General features: G+C 45.0%; 1 protein-coding gene across 1 annotated transcript in view; it reads right to left on the minus strand.

Moving 5' to 3' along the window:
- The window catches only part of LOC107115394 (DNA dC->dU-editing enzyme APOBEC-3G-like), a 35,695-nt gene extending 28,511 nt beyond the window's left edge, over positions 1 to 7,184 (minus strand). The window contains exons 1-4 of the mRNA XM_015417090.1: positions 7,157 to 7,184; positions 6,214 to 6,238; positions 5,090 to 5,490; positions 1,955 to 2,072 (exon numbers count right to left, since the gene is read on the minus strand). Of these exons, the coding sequence (XP_015272576.1) occupies positions 1,955 to 2,072; positions 5,090 to 5,490; positions 6,214 to 6,238; positions 7,157 to 7,184 (572 nt within the window). The remainder of the gene's footprint in view (positions 1 to 1,954; positions 2,073 to 5,089; positions 5,491 to 6,213; positions 6,239 to 7,156) is intronic.
- Positions 7,185 to 24,538: the final 17,354 nt, after the last annotated feature.

Raw genomic sequence — 24,538 nt, forward strand, 5'->3', positions numbered from 1 at the left:
ATCTCGATGGACTTCATCGTCGACCTTCCCCGATCACATGGACATTCTTGTATCTTTGTGGTGGTGGATCTCCTCACAAAGATGGTGCACTTCGTTCCTTGTCCAAAAATCCCCACAGGGCCGGAAACTGCCCATATCTACCTCCATCACATCTTCAGGCTACATGGGGCCCCAGCGCAGATCATATCAGATCGAGGCCCGCAATTCTCTTCCCGCTTCTGGCAGGCCTTGCACCAGGGACTGGGGACTCCCCAAACCGACGGCCAGACGGAGAGAACGAATGCCACTCTTGAACAATATCTCCGCTGTTATACCACGTACCAACAAGACAACTGGTACTCCTTGTTACCTTTGGCCGAGTTCGCCTACAATAACGCGGTGCACTCGTCCATCCAAGCCACCCCATTCGCAGCCAATTATGGATAAAACCCCTCTGCTCCAGAGCCCGTTGGACCCCCATCTGACGTTCCTGCTGCAGATGCCAGGATCCAAGAGCTCCATGCACTTCACGAGCTCCTTCGGGAGCAATTACAACATGCCAAGGAAGCCTATAAACGGGCAGCGGACCGCCACCGACAGGAAGGGACACCCCTGAAAGTCGGCGACCTCGTCTGGCTCTCCACCCGGTACCTCCGCGCTCCTGGCCGCTGTGGACTTTTGCTTGCTTGCGTCACGCCCCCTGGTCCTGCCATGACACTTATCTCACTACATATACTAACCTCATTAAGTCCTTACATCTATATTCTCACCAATCCTCCAGAAAGGACATACATCTTTATATTATTGTATTTCTTAATTGGAATAGTAGATTAGAATAGTAGATTGCAATGTAATGAATAGTAGAATGTAATGTAACTTTGGAATGGTAGATTGGAATGTATTTCTCTGGTCTGGGAACAGTCAATCACCTCACTTCAAAGAAGATGTTGTAAGGTTGCCTCCATGCTTGAGAGGAGACGGATGGAGCATATTGGCAGAGTTTCAGTTAATTACTCTCAGCATTCCACAATTATGGATACATCTGTCCATCAATCTCCAATTTTGTCATATTTATTTCCTTCACTATGTTTTCCCCCAGAATTAAATCCAAAGAAATGGTAACCATATAAATTAAGCTTGTTTGGGCCTTGAATCTGTTGAATGCTGATTTACTGCTCATGTTCAACCTATATGTATAGACTGGTAACTTCCATTTCATTGTTGAGTACACAAAAAAGCTTATACCTTAAACTCTGTTGGTCTTAATGGTGCCACTGGACTCAAACTTTGTTCTGCTGCTTCAGGCCAATACGGCTACTCACCTGGACTTAGACAAGAGAGACTTACGAACATATCCCTGCTCAATCATAAAGCTTACTGGATGGTCTGGGTCAATCACTATGGCCTCAACCTAATCCATGTCAATATGTTGTTGGGAGGATAAGGGGAAGAAACTATACCACCCTGAGTTCCTTGTAATATAATCAATTAATTACCTTCTTGGGACTTCAGGGAAATGAAGAAAAGGTGAAATGACTAGTTCCTGGGTACCATCTCTTTGTCAAGATATAGTAAGACAATGAACCAAAGCCAGAATTATTCATTTAGATTGGTTTTGGTAATGGGGCAAAGTGGGTTACAGTCTTGGGATAGTTGAAAGGTGTTGAAACCTATTCCATACTCCAGACCTTGAGGTCACAATATACTGAGTGGCATTCACTCCTAACAGAAAATAAGTGAAATATTTCTCCTCCTCTCCCACCTACCCATAAGACTGGTCACTTGATTACTAGTGGCAAGGATTCCAGTATGTTGTGTATGTGAGCAACGCAAACAGAACTACCTCCCCCCCCCAACTCCACCTAAGAGGCTTTGTCATATAAAGCCCCCTTTGAAATATAAATATATTTTAGTAGTAGGCTAGAACAAAGAAGTTCTTTCACTGTCAGCAGGTTTTTTCAAAGTTGCTACTCACTCAAGGATCGAGTAAAGTTGTTGGGAGTAATAACGTATCAAAGGAATGAAATTCAATGGCCAATAGTTTCTGTTTCTTCTTTGATGCAACACAAATGTTCTCCAACAATAGGCATAATCTACAGAAATAAAATCCTGTTATTTTAGGAGAGAGAGAATGTGTGAGTGGGTGTGCCCAAACTACAGGGAGCTTCAGAGTAAGAAGCTCTTACATTTGGTTCTCAGAAGGCCTGGTAGATCAAGCTGAGCCAATGTGAGGCTTGGTAATAGCCCCAAACAGTTCAAGATAGCCCTTCCCATCTCCAAATGGGAAGAGAGAGGTGAAAGAACAAGAGAACCAATCTCAGGCATAAAGTTAGACAATAAACTAAGGAAAAGATCACCACACTGGGAAAAACAGATGAATACTTGTGAAAGACAATGTTTGAATTAGCTATTTGTGAGAGAACAAAAGTATATTGCTGTGCCAGGGCTTTTTTTCTGGGGGAATGCGCTGGAATGGAGTTCTGGAACCTCTTCAACAAAATTCTTTTTAAAAATGTTTAATTAAAAGTTCATGAGTTTTCAGTATACAGATTGAAAGCTTCATTTCCCTCTTGAGAGTTCTGGCACCTCTTTTTTTTTAAAAAAGAAGCAGCAGCCCTGGCTGTGCCTATAATCAACAATCGAAAGCTAAAATTCATGAATGATGAATCAGCACTTCTGTAACAATTTTAAGCATACAAAGTCCTTTATACTTCTTTGCTCACATATGCGGGCCTGACAGAAGCCCTCAAGGGGCCTGATCCAGCCCGCAGGATGCATATTTTACACCTGTGGCCTATGGGGCCCATTAACTATAATGGTCCCCATAGGCTATAATGGAGCTAGAAAAAATAGATTTTTTTTCACACCCATTATGCTTTTCAGTATGATTTGTAAGCTGCCTTGAGTCACAGGAAAAGTAGGATGTAAATATTTGAATAAATAAGTAGTTTGGGCAGGTTGATAACATTTAAGCAACTTCCTGTTTGTAAGGTTAGGCAGGGTTCTGACAGTGATTGTTCCACCTCTCAGATACTTGACCTGTAAAATTGTCATATTTCACTAACAAAAAAACACAAAGTACAATGCAAGAGTCCCCCCCCCCCCAAGGTGCTGGTATGTTTTCTAAGGCTCAGCACAGGGTGACAGTCTGAGGCCAGGTCTACCAATACAGTGGACTTGGAGCAGGTAGACCTGTTCTCCAGAGGCTGGGTCTACCAATATAGCGGAAAGGGTGGGTAGACGTGTTCTCTGTAGGCTGGATCTACCAATATAATGGAAAGGGGAGGGTAGACCTGTTCTCTGGAGGCCAAGTCTACAGTAGGAGGAGGAGGAGACTGGATTTATACCCTTCCCTTCACTACCCGAAGGAGTCTCAGAGCAGCTTACAATCTCCTTTTTCTGAAAGGACTGAGAGAGCTCTTTCAAGAACTGTCTTGAGAGAACAGCTCTGAAAGAATTTGTCACTGACCCAAGGTCACACCAGCAGCTGCATATGGAGGAAGAAGAAGAAGAAGAAGAAGAAGAGATTGGATTTATACCCCGCCCTTCACTACCCAAAGGAGACTCAGAGCGGCTCAGTGTGGGGAATCAAACCCAGTTCTCTCAAATTAGAGTCCGTGCTCTTAACCACTATACCAAACTGGCTCTCCCTTATAGTGGGAATGGGAGGCTAGACCCGTTCTCCGGAGGCCAGGTCTACCAATATAGTGGAATGGGGAGGATAGACCTGTTCTCTGGAGGCCTGGTTTACCCCCAAAGAAGACATTTTCTGTAATAAAATTTTACTTGATTGTGTTTTCTCTTATAATGTTTATTTTTTTCTTAAAATATAGTTTAAAATAATTCATTCTGAGATTTTTACAACATTATGGAAATAATCTAAAAAACTAATTTATGCAATAGTCAAATGTAGACTCGCTCACAACTTTAATGCTACTAGGTTTTTTCACTCATGAGGTAGGATTTCTGCTCACAACACTGTGGAGCTTAGAGGGAACACTGACTGGGACTCCATGGAATCTGCTCAGTTCTAGATTGTGCTACTTTCCTTCATTCGGCTACTAAATGACCTTTTATATATTATCTGTTTTTTCCCCTTTTTGTCTCTTTAGAAGGTAATCTGATAGGATAGAACTTGTCTTACGTTTTAATATTGTTCTGCACACACCTAGATGTTGGTGGTGCCTCATAAACAGTAAATATTGTCTTCTCTGTCAGAACTATGTTTATTTATTTATTTATTTATTTATCATTCGACTTGTTATACCGCCCTAACCCCTAGGGGTCTCTGGGCGGTTTACATTTGTAGTGGTTCTAATAACCGTTTACATCCCTAACTTGGGCCACACATGATGGGGTGGGGGAACCTACCAGCACCCAGTTGGAGGGCCTCGTTTTTTTCTGTTGCTCTGGTGTGGCTGTTGCTTCCCCCCCCCCCGGCGATCTTGTTCTCCTGGCGTCTTTTTTCCCAGCGGCTGTCGCTGGTGGGACTGCGCAGGCGCACGACTCCGCGCTCGCCTCTAGGCTCTGGCTCTGTCCAGTCAGGCTCTGCTGTGCCCTGTGCTGCGTGTCATCAGGCGCCGCCCAGTCTCTCGCCTCTGCCGCCGCCGGTCACAGGATGGTCTGCTCACCGCCAGGGATCGCTCTTGTTTGTTCTGCAGCCACTGCGTCGCCATCCACTTCCACCGCCAGATGCTCCGTCGCCGCCATTGCCACAATGAATAAGAATGGCCTTTCTCAGGTTACCACTTGTGTTGCCTCAGATGGTGGAGGCAACCGAAGCAGGGCCTCCAAAGATGATTCCCACTGTTAACAGTTTAACTGTGTAGACCCCCATTCAACATCCACCTTCTATATATATTCCAGAATAATATCTCAGCTGCACTAAAAATTTGAGCTACTGCCATTAATTCAGTGCCTATTTAAATGTGACCATTTTTTTTATCTGATATTTTAAATTATGTATTCAATATTTACTTCTTCCTAAAGTTCTGAAAATTCTTTTTGCTCAGGTATTTCAGTTATTGTTATATTATCATTTTGTCTAATAGCCTATGTGCTATGTAGACTTCATTGAATAAGCGAAAATGTTACAGAATTATTAACTTACCAGGCAGTTGCATGACAGATATCTTGACTCCATGATTAGCTAAGGCCCTGAGACCATTCTGGTTCCGCCAGTCAGAATATCTGAACAGCTGAGAGAATCGTATATCCAATGTTATGTTAGGATGTTCCTCCAAGAACTGAATTATAGAGTGGCTACACCTACCACAAGGACTCCAGGACAGAAACCAAGTGACAGAGCATGGCTTGGTTCTCTGGCGGTTTATCACTTCACAGGCATTTTCCAAAAAATTGATTTCAGCATGCTGGGCAAAATTGTTTGTACACCATTGCTTCCAGGTCTTGCGGCTACCATCCCAGTGGATTACATACAAGAGATGAGTAACCTCTGGGGGTTCTGTTGGGGTATAATTCCTTTGAAATGTCTCCGATTCTATTCTCCACCTGAGGCACAAATGTACAAATGTAACAACAGAATTTAACCTTTTGTTTTGCTTTATGTTATGTATATTTTCTGAACTTAGAAACGCCTTAGAACAGACAGTTATGAGTAGACATATCTCACTGTGTGTGACTTTCATATGCAAATTTCACCTTCAGATGAAGAATCCAAGAAAAAGTCTTACGAAGACCAAATTTCACAAAGAAAGTTGGGGGTATCTGGACCTTCAAACATCCTTATGCGAATGATGAATATCTCATTGAATTATATTATTAAAATAAACAAGACGTAAAGGTCAGCAATACAGGACAATGTTAAGTTTGCCAGCCTGCCAAAATTGCAAAGCAAAATTTGATGTTACAAAGTGATGAAAGTTGCTCCCTCATTCTCTTTTCAAACATGCTGTATGAGTGTCACTTGAACCAATGCAGCAGACACCTCTTTTTCACCCAGTATGGAACTCCTGGATGCAGTAGCTTAATAATGAGTCAGAAATTACTCAGAAGTGATATTGGAAAATGACTGAGAATTCCTGTAAAGGTGGGGGGGGGGGTGGAAACAAAACTGTATAGATAAATGTAAATGGCAAAACAACACAGCAAATGCCTTTGCTTCCTAGCTACTTGGTTTGATATGTACTTCTTTCCCTCAAAGCTTTCTACTCCTAAGTGGCGCTGCATAGCTTTGTATGTTTATGAAGAGTGCAGTATAATTGCGCTCCTTACCTTTGGTGGTTACCTCCAGCTTGTCCTGTGGGACATAAATTATACTATTTAGCTCTATACACACAACCCAAAAATCTACTTTTAACAAAGTAGTGATACATTCTTATGCAGACTTATGCACAAAGCACATACATCTCCCCCATTGGCAAAATCCAAGGGCTGGCCGTTTTCCATTGGGTTGGCAACACTACCACATAATTAAACTGTTGATTAAATATTATTATTCATACATAGACATGTGGATTCGCAGGCGTATGCTTTTATAAAGATGCATGTGCATATAAATATCAAAAAACAACCCCAAATAACTGGCACGTATACTTATTCCATGCATTTTATTACCCACATGTACTGCTCTATAACACTATTTTAGTCTACTTCTGTACTTTCTTACCAGCCTAAACTGAAAAGCTTTTCATTCAATGAAACTTCAATCACCGTTCACATTCTTTCGTACTCTTATATTAATGCCCGTTCATTGTTCAGGAGGAAGAGAGGCATTTATAATACAAAATAGCATTTTTGCCAATGTAGATCGTATTGCATGGGGTCGCAAAGAGTTGGACTCGACTGTGCGACTGAACAACAACAACAAAAAGATCGTATATTTGTATTACAAACCAGACTCAAGCAACATTCTGTGAGATGCCAGTATTTTAGAACACATTAAACTTTTGTGTAATTGTATTCAATAGCCATGTCCACCCACTCATTTTTTAAAAGCAGAAAGTTGGTGGGATGATACATGATACTCTGTGTTGCAGCTTCCAAGATTTGTCTGTAGACTATATGGTCTCAGTGTTCTGAATAGTTGCTGAATTTCATTCTGCAGGAGTTCTGCAACTGAGGACTGCAAAATTCATTGTACACCTGTGAAAAAAACTCTCATTATTTTATTCTATAGACAAAAACAGCTGAATCCACATTCAGAACCGTATTTTACCTCTCTCTTCTTGCAGCTGTGGTTCCATCCTAATGTGTTTCCAGAATATTAAAAGACTACTTCTTTTATATATGGTTTCCTACTTTCATTTTCTATTCTCCAGAAAGTTTCTATTCTAAGCGGAACTCCAATGTGATAGTATCATAGACTCTGCCTAGCTTACCCAAATTTGTCAGATCACAACTTCAAATACAACGAACAGTTTGGGAGCAGAAGTTTTTCCCTTGGGGATCCAAAAACTCTGGTCTAGATCCACATAAACATCAACATACTTGGTTCTATGCTATTTGTATAAATTCTTATTAGACAAATGAGCAATTAAATGAGAAAGCCTGAGAGTCATAATGTTGCATGTGGTTGCAGTGGATGCATGAATATTACAAAAGTATGCAAGTATAGCAAGATGTGCCTGCATTTTTAACACCCTTTAACAAGCATCAGACAATCCTGATCGTATAAGGACTCTTGGAACCAAACTACACATTATGTCATGGATCAGATCCACAACATGTGCTTTCATCCTTAAAAACAAGTGGGGGGAACAGCCAGTGTAGATCAAGGCCATGGTAAATAGGAAAAGGGTTGTTAACTTTTTCTTTCACATTGTTAGCCTGTTAGTATCATACACACACATACAGCTTTCATTCAAGGCTGGAAAGAAAGACTGTCTTTTTGCCCCACTAGGAACAAAAGTGGCCAGTGGGTGGGCACGAGGGGGGGGGACTGAACATTTGGACAAGACAAATTACATGGATAGAAAGATTTAACTCTTCCTTCTACTGTCCCCTTCCAAGATGGGTTCTCCAGTAGCTGCTTTTTAAGTTATTCTCTTATGCGAACAGTGCAGAAGACACGAGCATGCTCTCTGTGGTAAGTTGTGCCACATAACAAGAGCCATTGCCCGGGAAGACTTGCATAAACTTTACATCCGTTTCATGTATTCTTCTTTTTGGTGTTAAATTTCTGATTTGTGTTAAATTAATGTGACAGCTCTCCTAACAGAATACCAGTTTGACAGCCTGTGTTAGATGTCTTGTTTAAAACCATCTCAGAGGATGCTCTGTTCGAGGCATACTGGATCAGCTACATTACCTTCTGCACCTATAATATGCACCTTCTCCCCATATGAGCCCCGTAGAGTACTGAGGTCCACCAACCAACATCTTCTGGTGGTGCCCGGCCCCAGGGACATCCAACTTATTTATTTATTCCTTCGATTTGTAGACCGCTCACCCCCTAAGGGCCCTGAGTGGTTTTACATATAAAATTCATTACACTCTCTTCCTAGGGCCACACACATACAATTGAGGGGAATTGACTAACCTAACAGGCACCCATAGTCTTCGTTGTTATAGTCTCTTTTTGCGGGAGGTCTTTTCAATCCGGCGGCGTCATCTTTTTTCTTTTCTGGCACAGGTCTTCCTCTGGTCATCATGGCTCCTTTCCAGGTATGGACCATAGTGCACGTCCGCACATGCTCCCGCAGCCGGCCTCTGTCCGGTTGGCTCCGGCCTACTGCGTCGGTCCACCTCCGCGCTCTGTCGGCCCAGTCTCCGCTCAGTCGCTCGCCTCACCACTGCCGCCATGTTCTCTGCCGCTGCCGCCCCCGTTACTCCGCTGCTCATGCCGCCGCCACGCCATCGCGAAGGGAAGGACGGGTGCCTCCCCGCTCTAAGAGCAGGTACCCATTTGTCTACTTGCCCATACGGGCTTTCGAGCCGCTGGGTGGGTGGGAGCTGGGATCTGGACCAGGAGCTCACCCTGGCCACGGTGGGGCTCGAACAGCTGAAGCTGTTCAGCCAGATGGAATGCAGGCTTCATTTACTGCCTGCGCCAACGCTCCCTTGCCTCAACCAGGGTCAGGGCCTTTTCGACCCTGGCCCCTGGATGGTGGAATGAGCTCCTATGTGAGATCAGGGCTCTGCGGGATTTACTACAATTCCGCAGGGCCTGCAAGACTGAGCTCTTCCGCCGGGCCTTTAGTTGAGGCAGTGGGCATTGGGTTCCTTGGGTTCCTCCATCAGTAGCCTGGGTCCTTTGAGATCCTAAATTTTGGGATCTCCAAGCAAAAACTTGAATTCAACATCATTAACCACTGAGACATCTGGTTCTTACTAGAGTTGTATTATGTGATGCTGTATTGTATTTTAAATGTAAATTGTGTTTTACATTGTTTTAATTGTATTGTATTTTATTGTTGGAAGTCGCCCTGAGCCCATCAAGGGGAGGGCAGGATATAAATCCAATAAAATAAATAAATAAATAAATGTATCAACTGGACAATCATACTCAAAGAGAATCCTTTTCCAATTTATTAATTACAAGCTAAGGAAGAACTACTAGTTATGAACAGCATGTTTCTGCTGCTGAAAACAATAGCTCTGTATCCTTTTCCTCCTCATCTATGATGTTCAACTGTGCATTCATGCATTTTTCACTATTCGCACTCCCTACTTTGGGGGGGTATGTACACAGTCATGATATTAGGATTTAGGCTTTGAAAAAAGAAATGATGGAGGGACATTGCCAATTTGAGAAGCAGTCCTGAGTAATGTTTAGTCCCACTCTTGTTGTATGGAATTTCCATGATGCATTCTGTTTTGAAATGCATACCTGAAAACTTCAGGAAACAACACTGAGAAACTGAAACATCCTTCATGTAACAGGAAGGGTTCCTTGACCAGTTCAAGATGTTCAGGTTTTACCTTGAACTTTCTGGTTTGAAGCAATGCCTTTCCTGCTATAATATTTCCTGGTCAGACCAGTTTTTTGGCAAACACTGCAGTATAGTGGTGTGCACTGAGAAAAAAAATTGTTATAGCTTCATATCCTGGACTTCCGGTTCTGGCGATCTGATGGCGGACGCGTCTCTCGGGAGCTCCCGAGGATGCGATCCGTGAGCCAGCGGATGAGAGGGGGTGCAATTGTATGCGCCCCCCCTGGGGCTCTTGCGAAGGGCTTCTAGCCATGGGGCACTGAGGATCGCCTCTCTTCCGGCACGTTGCCGGTGGATTGAGGCATTCCGATGCCCCAACGATCGTGCCGCTGTGTTCCAGTATTGGACTCAGAGACACACACCGGGACAAGCGAGTGGAGGTCGAGTGCTTTACACGTTTGATGGCGAGATCCACATGATCTACATTGAGAGTGAGTTTGGTTGAAATGATAACCAGAGAAATAACTGAAATTCCCCCCTAAAGTAAGTGAGGGGGGTGGGAACCCCCCCCCACAGAAATAAAAATGGACTTAAAGCATGCCTTTTAAAGGGGGGCAGAACTGAAAGCAAAATGGGACTATAGTAAGGAACTTTCAAGAAAATTACAGGTGAAATTGCAGACTTTAGAGACTTTTGACAAACTTTGTTAAAGGTAAACAACTTCAAAGATGTCGCTGAAGAAGACGGAGAAAGATAAGCAAAACGAAACCTAAGCTTCTTTCAGGAAGTGCTAGAATTTGAGCCTGTATTCAAACCCTACATAAGTCATGTTGGGGCAAGTCAGTATCTATTAAATGGAATACTGTGAAACAAACGGAAGAATAATTTACATTCAGCATACTTCCCTGTTTGCTCAAACGTCTTCTCAAAGGAAGTTGGCTATACTATGTTGTGCACAACAGAAACTAACAACTGTGAATAAATAGGCATTGCAAACTCAAAACTGAAATACCACCCAACATATAAAATAATGTAATGTTAACTTCCACACTCACTATATTTGTTATCATATTCCACCAGCATTTAATGTTTTCTTTAAAAGTTGCTTTCAGCATCACAGTTGAACATGGTAAGTTTCACTTTTAAACATATTGGCAGTGAACTTTGTGGCATCCATAGATCAAAACCCCATTAGTATTTTTGTGAAATTAAGATTCCCCCCCCCCCCAACATGCATCAGTTTGCATCGGTTCTGCTTGACAAATTATGTACTGTGCACCCTCCCTTGCCAGCATCTGAATAAAACTGTCTTTTACCCAGGGCTCTTTTTGTAGAAAAAGCCCAGCAGGAACTCATTAGCATAATAGGCCACACCCAACAGCAGGAACTCATTAGCATATTGGGCCACACCCCTGACAGCACAGCTCATTAGCACATTAGGCCGCACCCCCATGTTACCAGAAGTGTGGTTATCCAGCCACACCCACCTTTTGCTTCTTATTCTGTTTACCTTGCTTGTAGTCAAAACCCTGGGCCTTTTTTTGTAGCAGGAACTCCTTTGCATGTTAGGCCACACACCCCTAATGTAGCCAATCCTAATGAGTTTCTGCTGTTGGGTGTGGCCTATTATGCTAATGAGTTCTTGCTGGGCGTGGCCAATTTGGGAGCCAACCGAAACTCCGTTCCTGTGCGTTCCTGCCCAAAAATAGCCCTGCTTTTACCTCATAAAAAGAGTCCACTACATTATTTTCTACAACCTTTCCAGTAGCCTTTCACAGCCATAGGCATAGGCATAGACTAAAGTTCTTTCTTTCCATTCTACTAGGGCTTTTATCTGGGTCTGGGTTTTGCCTGGAAATCTGCTTTCAGCAATAGAATTAATCCAAGGAGCAGTTAGTTCCTCTCCCTACTCAGAAAAAAAATCTCTTTTCGTTTTCTGTCCAGCTTCTCCAGCAGTGCTCTCCCAGGCAAATCAACTATGTTATTTGTCCCTGTGAGCAAAGAGAGACACTGCACAAATGCATTCAGCACATGCTACTGCTATGAACAAAAGCTCTTTCTTCTCCATCTAGGGTTTAATTTGTGTCAGAATGACCTGAGGAATCTATTTCTACAAATAGATAAAGCAAATGCTGCCTCTACCAGCACCACTTCCCTCCCAAAATTCACTCCTTGTTTTCCAGCAAGCCTATGGAGTTCCCGGCCTCCCAGCGAAGCCGCTGAGGTCCGAGGGGGGGTTGCCACCCCGGAGGAGCCGGGGCAGCAACAGAATCATGACGCATGGCGTCATGACGTGGGTGGGGTGGGCGGAGCCGGTTTGGCTAAACCGCCGGGCTCCGCTCGCGCCTGACAGTTGCAGACTCATGCTCGGAGGAGCTTGAAGCGAGCTCCGAGCATGTACTAGGCGATTCTGCGGCACTGCACCAGCCGCGGCAACAGGTCCTCATGGCAACAGCAGCGTTTTCAGCGGCGGCTTTTTTGGCGGCGGCATGGAGTACCCACTGGGAAACAGCCTGGGTCGGGAATCGTCAGGAAAAGCGTGGCAGCACGAATTACCCCTTCAATCGGCGGCTAGCAGCTGCAGTGCCGATGAGGGTGGCAGCAGTGTCTCTCTTTGCTCACAGGGACAAATAACATAGTTGATTTGCCTGGGAGAGGATTTCCTTGAGGGTCCGGGGTGGGACCTTTAGGTCTGAGTTGGCAGTTGGTGAGGCTGCTGGGGCTTTAGTGCTGCCCTATCCCCCCCTCAGAGGCCAAAATATTAATAATAATGAATGGGTGGGCAAGCACGAGTCAGCAATTATTAATTATTAACAGTTAGCGGCCATCTTGGTAAGGTCCTTTTTGGGCGGCCATTTTAAAGTTAATTCTGTGTGGCCATTTTGAGTAGGCCTCGGTTTTACATTTAGTTTTATTCCGTGCTGAGTGCCCACTTACTGAGTAGAAGGCACCAAAGAAGGGGCAAGGCCCTTCTAAGGGTAAGCAGCCAGCCCCTAAGAGACCTCAGAAGCCCGCAAAGCGGCCCACTCTCTTGAACTCTTCTGACGAGGATGAGCAGGATCCTATCAATGCAGCCATCCTTGAGAGGCTGGCAGCATGTGAGAGGCGGCAGGGTGAGCATCCTCCTTCACACGATGTGGCTAAATCGCTGCCTAAACAATCTTTTCAGGCGCAGGTGTTGGCACGCTTGGCTCTGCTTGAGGACAGACAGGGTGATGGGGCATCAACATCGGAGCAGCTGGATCAGAGGCAGCACACGGATGGCAGGCAGGAGAGCCAGGGCTCAGATGGGCTTCAGGTGGAGCTTTATAATGGCCCACCAATGAGGGAAGGTAAGGTGGAAAGCGCAAGTCAAGGTGGGACACACTGGCCTTGGGGCCCAGGTACTCAAGCACCCCAGGGTTCCCTGCCCACACTGCCCAAGGTAGTTTTGGGCACCCAATGCCGGGCGGATGGTCACCCTATGCGGGGTGGGGAAGTGTGGTCCAGTTACCACCTCAGGGTGCCTGGCCTGGGTGGGGTTACCCACATCCAGGTCCTGGTTTTGTGAATCCAGGGGGTTCTGGTTATGACACGGTTCCAGCAGGTGCCATTTCCTTTGGGGGCTTGGCCTTGCCACTTGGAGACCACCTCTCCATTGCCACCAGGGAGAAAATCCTTAAAGGAGAGTATGTGGGTATCTTCAAGCTGTTATTCAGGGAGTTGTAGAAAAAAGATAAGGAGGACCTGGATGAGTGGGAGAAGGAACACCTGAAGAGACGCGTGGTGGACAGGACCTGGGCAAATTTGTATCCAGGATTCTTAATTTATGCGGCAGTGATAGTGCGGCACCAGCCATGGAGGGCTTCGGCGATGCTCCAGTATATGGACATCATTTATAAAGGTTACACTGATTTCCGGAGCCCTGCATGGCTGCAGTATGACGAGGAGTTCAGGATGAGGGCAGCCATGAATCCGGCATTGCGATGGGACCAGATTCACCTACATTTGTGGCTGCAGATCATGTCTCCTGATCATCGATCTGGCAGTGAGAGGTCAGATAGTGGCCACTCCGTCCGTAAGTCGCAAGGTTAGGCAGGTACCCGCGCCCAGGTGGGGCAGGCAGTTCAGCGACGCCCGCTTTGCTGGGAGTTCACCTCCCATGGGATGTGTAGCCACAAGTCATGCTCCTTTAGGCATGAATGTCCTTTGTGTGCGGGGCCCCATGCCCTCTCAGACTGCCCCAGAACAAAGGGTAGGTCAGGAGGTAGGGGAGGTAAGCGTTCTGGAGGAGGTGGCGGTTACAACCCCCCTCCTGACAAAGGGTCCAAGCCCGATTAAGGTGCCGGTGCTTGAGCATTGGTTGTGGGATTACCCCAACCAATAGGATGATGTTTACCTTTTGGAAGTTTTCACTCTAGGGTTTAGGATACCTTACCAAGGGGGTAGAAAGTTGTTTAATGGGAGGCAGTTCAACCCTCAGTTGCCGTTTTTACCGTTGAACCAGCTTTGAGTGTGGACATGGTTCCATCCGGGCTGTAAGAACATAACCTGAAGAGTTGATTTTCTATCATCCTTTCTTTTGATTGAGTTAACCAATAACTCATAGGTGCCCCATATTTCCTGTAATATTTTGAATACCCAACTTTCAAAATGTGCTACTTTGCTACTTTCATACTAATAACCTTCATTCTGTGAATTCAGCTTGTGACTGAATTTATACTTCACAGAGATCTGCAGTTAATCCTGGCTTTCTGATTAAGTACTTGTTAAATACATGTATTCATTTCATTTATGGCTAAAGCACATATGATAAAGCAAGACAAATGTCCTTATTTTTCGAAAATTGTGTGAATTTCCTCATGAGTGAGTGGAGACAAAATTTACCTTCACCAAGGCTGCAGTATATTTAGGGATTATGGTGTTAGAATTTTATAACCCAATCCTCTTCAGACAAGTCATTTTTATTAATATCCCCATATTGACATTGTTTTTACTATCATTTTCATAGTTTGCTCAACAATTTAAAAGGTGGCTATACAGAGTAGCGTATTGTTGCTACCCCCATAAGGCACCTAAGCCAGTAAACTAAAGTTGAAAACAAAGTTTCTTATGACAAGCCACTGTTGTAGCTCCTATGACTAATTTCTCAAAACCTTTTCATAGCAGATCACTACAGGAAATGAGTCAAACTACAAACTGAACGGACAAGATGCAGTACGTAGTCAAAGAATGAAACCTTTAAAAAATAAGATATATGATTGATTAACATGAATTCTCTCACACACATGCATATGCATACAGTACTCCTCTACCTTTCAACCCAATCATCCCACTTAAAACTAAAGACTGCCTTGTTTTACACTGTATAATCTGCCTTGCGTCTCAGTGAAAAAGGAGGGCTATAAATAAAGTTAATAAAATAAATAAATAAAAGACTGCCAATCTACATGCATGGTTTAATTTTTTATTAGTTGCCCCCCTTATTAAAATGGAAACTTTGAAACCTCATAAGAAGTAATTTTCACCAAGCCAGGGAGCATCCTGCAATATCCTTGATTTTTGGATGTAAAATAAACTGTCCCAAAAGAAAAAGTTTTAGATAGGTTTTGGGAGGGCCAAAAAGAAAAGGTTAATAATGGGTTTGGAAGTAAAAAAGCAAAATATTTAAACTGTTAGAACTCTATTGCACTTTGTCAGATTTCTTTGAAAGTTTACTATCTCATACCTTTTCCTTCAAGAAAAGTCACCGTGTAAACTTTCACACTGATGGGATAAATTATTGGTTTTATGGTGAACAGAATTTCACCCCAATCGGAATAACGAGACAGACAACAGTTTGGAAGTAAACAAGGGCCACTTTATTAACTATTTAACATAACAGTGCGGCAAGGGACCAGCTAAGTGAACATGGAACAGGCAAGGCAGGTGTCACTCCCCTGACCAACCTCCTTGCCCTTCATGGGCGAGTCACCAGCTCCAGTCTTGAGCCAACAGACTGGCTCGTGACCGGCAGCCCAGCATGCGAAGCAACTTAATTGGGTGGGAGCGGAGCCCTGTCTTTACAGGGCCATCTCCACCCCCCACCCACGTCATGACGCATGGCGTCATGTGCTCTGTTGCTGCCCGCCTTCCTCTGGGGCAGCAAAGCAGCCCCCAGCCTCAAACGGCATTGCTGAGAGGCCGTGAGCTCAATAATGAGAGAGCATTGAAAAAAACAGGATACCTTACATTATGGAGTTGCAAAACACAATTCATGAATATAGCAAGCTATATACTCTAATGGACCCAATGGAGTATATAGTAAAGGTAAAGGTTTCCCTTGCTTGAAAACCAGCCGAATCCGATTCTAGGGATGCGGTGCTCATCTCCATTTCTAAGCCGAAGAGCCAGGCATGACTAGATGCCGAGGTGTTGCCCAACAAAGAGTTTTGTGCTCTCTTATAAACAGAAATGAACTGTGTGTAAAATGTGCAAAAGGGACTGTGATATAAGGTGACCAGAATGTGATGCCAGACACGTGCCAGCAGATGCCTGAGATTAAGTGTCAGTGATTCCTGAGGTTGCCCCTTCCAGATGTAGCCCTAGACACATAAAGCACTCCTAAAACAGCCATCTGTCATTGCTGTTTAAACCAGGGACTCCAGCCGCCATTAAAGGAGTCCTTCTTCTTCATGTTGGCAATATTCCCCCCAACTTTCTCTCTGCAACGAAGGGACAGAAGACTCTTTTCCACCTTATGTTTAACAAAGGACTTGACCTGCCTAAACCACCTGGAGGAACTGGTTTTGCTACCCTGAAACAAAGGACATAATGGGTGCTAGCCGATGACTCATCATGAGCACCTGTGTGTCTCTGTCACAAGCTTAGCTTGAACTCAGCATTGACCACCCCCTAAGCCATTTTTCCATTGCGAACGTGACTTTTGGAACAGACCACCAAGGGGTTGTCTCAAGGGAGGTGACCAGCAAAGCCCTCCCCCCAGAGCCCCCATACAAAAGTGGGCACCCAGCAATGGGCTCGCTCTCTCTATTCTCCCTCTACGCCCTCTATACTGAACCCCACCCTGCCCTCTAAGACTCTTGGACTGCAGCCAGAGTCTCCCACGTGCTTCTGCTGGTTAGAGCACGATTTCTTTTCCTAGCATAATCCCCATTTCTTATTAGTCTCCCCTATTTTTCCATTGGGATGCTTCATCTCATCAGACACCTCACCCAGGGGAACTGCGATCCCCCGCGATCCCCCCCGAATCGACCTCTGGTTACCATACAGTTTTGCCCAAAATACCAGAGCATTGCCACACAATGTTGTGCCATTGATAAGAGATTATTGGTTTAATTTTCATAATTTGATTTAAGTTTTCATACACCTATGCACCTGTGCCTTTATAAGTTTCAACATTAAAAATGATTAAGTGCTCAATAGGTTTCTCTCTCTCTCTGTAGGTCAGAGAGTGTGCATCAAGCTTATGCTAGCAGACACAAAGTAAGCATTCTTTCCTTATCAGAGCTCTTGGCTGGATAGCAATAATTGAACTGTTGGCTTTGAACACTGAGTTTTAATAATGACAAAAGCCTAGAAGAGACTACAGTGTTGTTTTACTCATTCTCTAGAATAAAGTGATATTAATTCCAGCCGTCATTCATTCATTCAGCCCTCCAGATGATGGTTGGAGATCCTCCGCTATTACAACTGATCTCCAGGCAACAGAGATCACCGGGAGAAAATGGCCACTTTGGAAGGTGGACTTTATGACATTACACCTCACTGAAATCCCCCCCCCCAAACTCCACTCTCCTCAGGCTCCATCCCTAAAACCTCCAGGTATTTCCCAACCTGGAGCTGGCAACCCTGGTGTTCAACTTGTATATCTAATATGGAGGCCCTGAACAAGAAGGACTCACTTTCCTTCAAAGAGAGTTTTACTTTGATTTTGTTGTTAGGAGGGGTTTGTGGATTCTCCTTTCTTTTCCTCACAGTTTTCCCCAAGATGAAATTATTCATGTTTTACCTTTTTCTGATGGGTTTTTCCACGTATTCCCTGATCTAGCTTCTTTGAAGATTCCTATCCAGTGGCTCACATCTGCCCTTCCTACCATGCTCTAGTTAATTTTCCCCTTATAACGGGAGGAAGAATTGCCTTCTTTTTGCTCTCAGACCAATATGGCACTAGGGAAAATTTGAGATAGTGATGCTCCCAAGACTCGATCTGACTTTGAAAATTGGACTTTGATTTCTGTATGTCTGATGCCAAGATGCCAGAACATTCAAACTAAGCAGAAAAATCCAAGTCAGAGCAGATGAAGCAAAGCCAAGAGATTTGGCACCACACAACTGGGGCACAGTTTTCCTAGGCAGAGGCTACCGTGGGGGGTGGGATTGAGAGGGAAAGCTTCAAGACAGAGGGGCAGCTAATGGTAGGATATATATAGGGTGCGAAGGAGATAGGTTTGCCAACTCCAGTTTAGGAAATTCCTAGAGATTTCGGGGGGTGGAACCTGCAGAGGGTGGGGTTTGAGAATGGGAGCCATTTCCTATAGGGGACCTAGGGTTGCCAACCTCCAGGTGGGAGCTGGGGATCACCTGGAATTACAACAGACCTCTAGATGATAGAGATCAGTTCCGCTGGGGGGAAATGGCTGCTTTGGAGGGTGGACCCTATGGCATTATACCCTGCTGAGGTTGCTCCCCAAATCTTGCTTCCCAGTGCTCCACCCTCAGATCTCCAGTAATTTCCCAACCTGGAGTTTGCAACCTTTAGGAGAACTGATCTCTGTAATTGGGAGATCTGTTGTGATTCCAGGAGATCTCCAGGCCCCACGTGGAGTTGGCAACCCTAAAAGCAGAGAAGGAATCCAGAAAAGGGGAGAGGCTATGGGGACTTTCAGGAAAGGGAAAGAAGAGAAAATAATGGTAGAGGGAGAAATGAGATGCCTCCCACAAGTCCTTTCATGTTCCCACTTGTACCATTCTAAAAGCCAAACTAAACACTAACTTTTAAAAAGAATTGGGTTCCCTGGACCCAACTCGGGCTCTTCACAGCCACCCAACAGCTGCAGGAAATGGCTATTTAAAATACAGTGTAGCCCATTTAAGCTCAGAATGTAGCTGTGGGGGGAGGGGAGCTCCTGGTTCCCCCCACCCTGTCCATTTTCCCTGCTGATACAACACTGAGGGGGTTATTTCCCTGTTTTTGTGACTCCACGTTCACAGAATACTCCATGTGCAACTCTGCCTAGGACTCCACTGTAAAACAGTACTTTGTTCTTGTATTTTTAAATCCTTACTGTAAGCCTCCTCAAGAAGCAGGAAAAACAGGAATGGACAAAGAGTGCAGTATGTGAATGGTTAAAATAAATAATTGATGACAAGGTCTGATTCAAGCAGAGCCAGGGGTCGTTTCCAGCTGGAACGCCCCGGGATGGCGTTCCGGCAGTAATGAGCCCAAGGGGCAGGCACACACAGTAAGTTCCGCCCCCAGCAGTGGGCACATGCAGCAAGCCCCACCCCCAGCAGCCCTCAGTCGGGCCATGAAGAGTGGGAAGCAGCACGTGCTGCCTCTGCTTGCCAAGAAGGAAGACAAGGTAAGTTGGTGGGGCCCCGAGGGTGTAGGGGGCAGGGGCTTATTTCAGGTGGGGTGGGTGGGAGCCCCCAGCCTTCCCTGGCCTGCCCACCAAGGTAGGCAAGCCAGGGAAGGCCCTGTATGGATCGGGGAGACATTTAAATGCCTCCCCGTGCCTTCCCCGGCCCATCAAAGCGGGTGAGCCGAGGTAGGCCTGGAGAGCACCCCGCCTTCCCTGGCTCACCCCACCTTCCCTGGCCTACCCCCTGCCTTCCCTGGCCCGCTTTTGTCAAGCAGAAGCACCTGAGATCCTTCCCCCTCCCTTTTCCTTTGCCCCACTTGGAGGCAAAGGGAAGGGAGAGTGGGAAAGGAATGGAACCCAGACTCTTCTGTCTGTCAGAGGGGCCGGCACACTGGCCCCTCTATCAGGCAGAAGCACCTGAGATCCTTCCCCCCCCTTTTCCTTCACCCCGCTTGGAGGCGAACGGAAGGGAGAGGGGGAAAGGAATGGAACCCAGGCACTTCCGCCTCTCAGAGGGGCTGGCGCGCTGGCTGTCAGGCAGAAGTGCCCGAGATCCTTTCCCCCTCCCCTTCCTTCGCCCTGGGGTGTGGCATATGGAAATAAGTTATGCTAATGAGTTATGCTAATAAATTATGCTAATGGGCTCCTGCACCTCTTTTTCTACGAAATGACCCCTGGGCAGAGCAGTGAAATCTTTGGGTTAAGGGTTGCCTCAAACCCTTTTTTAATAATTTTGTCCTTATACCCTTTTTTAATAATTTTAGAGTGGGCACTGTTAATTGTTAATTGAATCCCTCTGCAGATTTTCAAGAAGCTTCATCTAGGGATTAGCCATCCTATTGCTAAATAAGATCATGTTCTTTTGCATAGTCCTGTGCAGTAATTGCGGTGGAAGTGTGATTAAGTTATGATGACCAATGTTGTGTACCAAAAGAGCTTAAAAGTGGCCATCCTGCGTAATCAGGCTTGCTGCTTGTATAACAACTGGCTCTTGAGCATTGAAGCAAAAACAAATTTAATCTCCTTTAAGTAGCATTTATGAGAAGTAGTCTCTGCATTTTAATGAATTCTGATAAGAACAATCTGCATATATGTGTGTTGCTATAACTGCTAATTAGCTAACTAATATCTATTCTCCATGGAAGCATAACATCCCATATTAGATTGAACTTAAAAGTCATCTGTTTCAATGTGATCATGCACAAAAAGTACTTGGCATGAAAAACTCATTTGGAATTTGCCAAGTGTGTTTCCCTTTAAAATTTCAGCCTGAACAACAATGCAGCAAGGTTGAGCTGGACTAGTTTTTCACATTTAAAGAGTACTAACCTTAATTAATTAATTAAATATTCCTCCATCTTTGCTGTGGGCTAAACTTATTAATTCCCAGAAATGCTTATCTTGTTGTTCAAAGCTGAATAGAACCTTTTTTGTCTCTTAACATATATGAAGATTTTCATTTGTAGCAGATGACCTCCTGTTAACCCACTGTTAAGACAATCATAGTTGGAAAGTAAATGTGTGACTCCATCCTTATTTTTTACTGTCAACAGCTACTAATGATTTTCACTCAAGATGGGCAGCATGTGGTACTTCCAGTTGTCAAAATGGCAGCAATATAATGCAAATAACTGTCTCATAACTTAATTTTTCCCAAAGTCACATTCTTGATTAGTTTCTAGAGGCCAGTTGAAGTAGCTGTTATTGGAGAAAATGGTGGCTGCAGTTTCCAAACTATTAAAATACAGAGATGATAACTTTCATAGTTTTAGAATGTTCTCCTTGCAGGTGGTTCCCCCCCCCCAAATTGATGACAAAAATGACAGAATTATGTGTTAATTGTCATGGTAAAGGTAAAGCATACAAAGGCAGAATCACTTCATCAACAATAATACACCTTGGGCCCTGATGTGGATAGCCCAGGCAAGCCTGATCTCATCAGATCTCAGAAGTTAAGCAGGGCTGACCCTGGCAAGTACTTAGAAGGGCAACCTTCAAGGAATACCAGGGCCGGGATGCTGAGGCAGGCAATATCAAGCCACCTCTCTGTAATGTCCTGGCTCCATTAGGGGTAGCCAGAAGTCACCATGACTTCCAGGCATGCAATCACATACACACACATACACACACACACACACACACAAAATACTCACAAAAAAACCCCAATAATATCTTGGGTTGCCATGAGACTGTTTCCGCATATGAATTTGTGTACATGAAGCACAACTTTCTTGCCTCCTCCCTTCCACTGCAATCCAAAGTATCCCCCAAAACACTGCTCCTGGGGGGGGGGCACGGAATGCCCAGAAATAGCATTTCTGAGGGCACTTGGGGCTGCAATGGGAAACAGAAACAGCCTTCCAAAGTTGCATGAGAAATAAGAGTAAAGGAATCAGTTGATAGCAGAAAATATATGGCCAAAGGAAAGGTAGGAGAGAATAACTATTACACAAAGTGACACAAATATTGTTGCAGCCTTAGATTCTGATTACTGTGGATCAGTCCATCCTACATTACCAAAGAAATGGTAACGTGTCTTTATAAGTGTAGATATTTCTTCCGCTGACCTTATGTGTCAAGAAATGGCTCTGGCAAAGTGCCTATTAGGACCTGGAAGAGGAGAGCTCCTTCTTGAGTGGAAGGGAGAGGGAAGATGGGTGGCTGTGTAAAAAAAAAAGCAATGGGTTTCAATCCTGGCAGAGACAGAGAGAGAAGCAGAAGACACTGCAGTGAACTGGCTAAAACTCCTTGGTGGTGTAAGATCTCTCTCTTTCTCTCTCCTTGGGATCTGATGTGGGATAGTGTAATGTATTCAATTGCTGCCATTGAATGCATAACTGTATGTGAACAACATAATTGAATTGCCATGTAAAGCTTCGTCCTGGACTAGGATCCAAATCCATCCAATCGCATTGCTAGCCCAGGAAGAACCAACCAATCACTTGTCAGCAAGCTCCCTGAGCGGGAATGCCTGTGATTGGTCCTTATGCATACAACCTTATTGGTTGGTAATTATACAGTAGGCGTGGCTATATTAGCCGGGAGAGTTTAAAAGCAGGACAGCTGCAATGTAAAAGCTGTTCTAGCTATCAGATGTTGATCCGTGTTGGAGTTGTGTTCGAGTTGTTGAATAAAGCTGAATTTTCGCTGAATCACTCTCTGACTACTTTGTTAAGCAAGCGACTTAACAGATAGCAGATCTCCTCCACCAGTGCAGATCTCCTCCACGTGTGTTCTGCCTGTATATTTGTAAATAATACAGTTTCTACAACAACACCATAAGCGTCCAGTGCTCTCTCCTCCAAACAGAAGCAACCCAGATAAATACTACCCCTAGAACTTCTTACTACTCCAGTAAGTCAGGTAAGTTACTATTAAGTATTGAGATGATGCAGCTCTTTTCACAATAACAGGCTTCTTTATCGAACTCTGGAACTAACCAGACTCACCAGCTCAACAGGAGCCAATTTATACTTGTAGAAACCACACCCACCTTTGACAACAACCAATACCAAGTAAGCAGCTAGGATCCGTTATTTGCATGAACCATATACAAAGTAAATATTTACAGTACAGATATTGGGTTATAAAGCAACAAATATGATTGGCTGTTACTGGCAACACAACCAATAGCCTTGAAGGCCTTTGGAGCCTCCGCTCTGACTCAAGCTCCAGCAGTACATAACAGTTACCATAAGTGAGGCATGCATAGCAATATATTAAACAGTCACCCAGTCCTGCAAAGGAGACATGCACGTTCTTTGCTTAATCAAGAACCATAAATGTAAACTTGGTCTGGTTTCCTTTTTAGATGTTGAGCATTTAATATGGCCTCCACATGACATGAATGGTGACACTTCACATATTCCGACCACTGTCTTGAGCAACTGAATAACTGTTACAGTTGCACACAACTATATCTAGGTCAATATTCCCCAGGTCATATGAATCAGAGAGAGGACAGGAATCATCCTGGCAACCCGCCATCATGCAGGATACAGCTCCCATCCAACCCTTCCAAGTGTCACTGGCAGAGCCATTCAAAGAAGGGCAGGAAGTATCTAGACACTCCTCTGTTGTGCCCAGCTCCAGCTCCAGCTGAGAATCCCACTCTTAGCTATGCAAGCTATGCAGTTACCTGAGAGTGAGATCCCTGTTAAACGTTATGGGATTTACTCAGGGGTCGTTTCGTAGAAAAAGAGCTAGGGGGACTCATTAGCATAACTCATTAGCATATGCCACACCCCCTGACATCAGGGGCCCGGCGGTGGACCTGCAAGGCCAACAGGAGTGCGAGGAAGCCCCACCAAGGCCCGCCCTGGCCCCAGGCAGGCAGGGGTGGGGAGAGGCGGGGAGGAAGCAACTTACCCTCTCTCTTCTCCTGCCTCCTCCTGGCTGAATGAGGGCCGGAAGTGGGGTGGCTGGAAACAGGGGGCGGGGCTTTGTCATGTGCCCCGCCCCCTGCACCTCGCCCGGGGGAACTGCGTTCCCCCGCAATCCCCCCCGAAATGACCTCTGGATTTACTTATGAATAGATTTGCTTAGTACTGCGATGTAAGTAACATGCACTGAATGTTGATTGCTTTGAGAGCCACACTTTGGCTGAAAAGCAGGATAAAATATAGGCCTCAGTCACACGGGCCAGATAACGCGGGGGGGGGGAGGCGTGGCTGTTTGCCCCAGAGCAAAATAAGGCATGGTAGTCCGATTACATGGTCCCCCGAGTCTTCACGCTTAGGCTGTTAGCTGGTGATCACATGGCGATGCTGGAGCATGGCAAAGAATCGGTGCAGCAAGCGTTTCGCATTTGTACGCATGCACAGTTCCACGGAGCAGCACTGCTTTCAGTTACGTGTTTGTGCGCATGCGCTTATGAAAAACATCCAGTTTGTGACGGGATGTGGACGGGCGCTGGATGCCACGGGATACTAGCGCTCCCGCGATCAGACGCTCTCCCCTGCCCCGCGTTTTCCGGATACTAGTGCACTTTCCAAGGTACTTTTTTACTGCGCATCTTCGGTGGGACACCACGGGTTGGCCAGAGGTGCGCTACAGTTCTAGATGTTGTGGTGTGATCACACCCCAAAAATCCACACGACATTCATGCCTTTAGCGCGGCAAATCCTCCATGTGACTGGGGCCATAGTTTATTAATAAATCAGT

The sequence above is a fragment of the Gekko japonicus genome, unplaced genomic scaffold (assembly GCF_001447785.1).
Source record: "Gekko japonicus isolate JY-2015 unplaced genomic scaffold, Gekko_japonicus_V1.1 scaffold814, whole genome shotgun sequence".
Classification (NCBI taxonomy): domain Eukaryota; kingdom Metazoa; phylum Chordata; class Lepidosauria; order Squamata; family Gekkonidae; genus Gekko; species Gekko japonicus.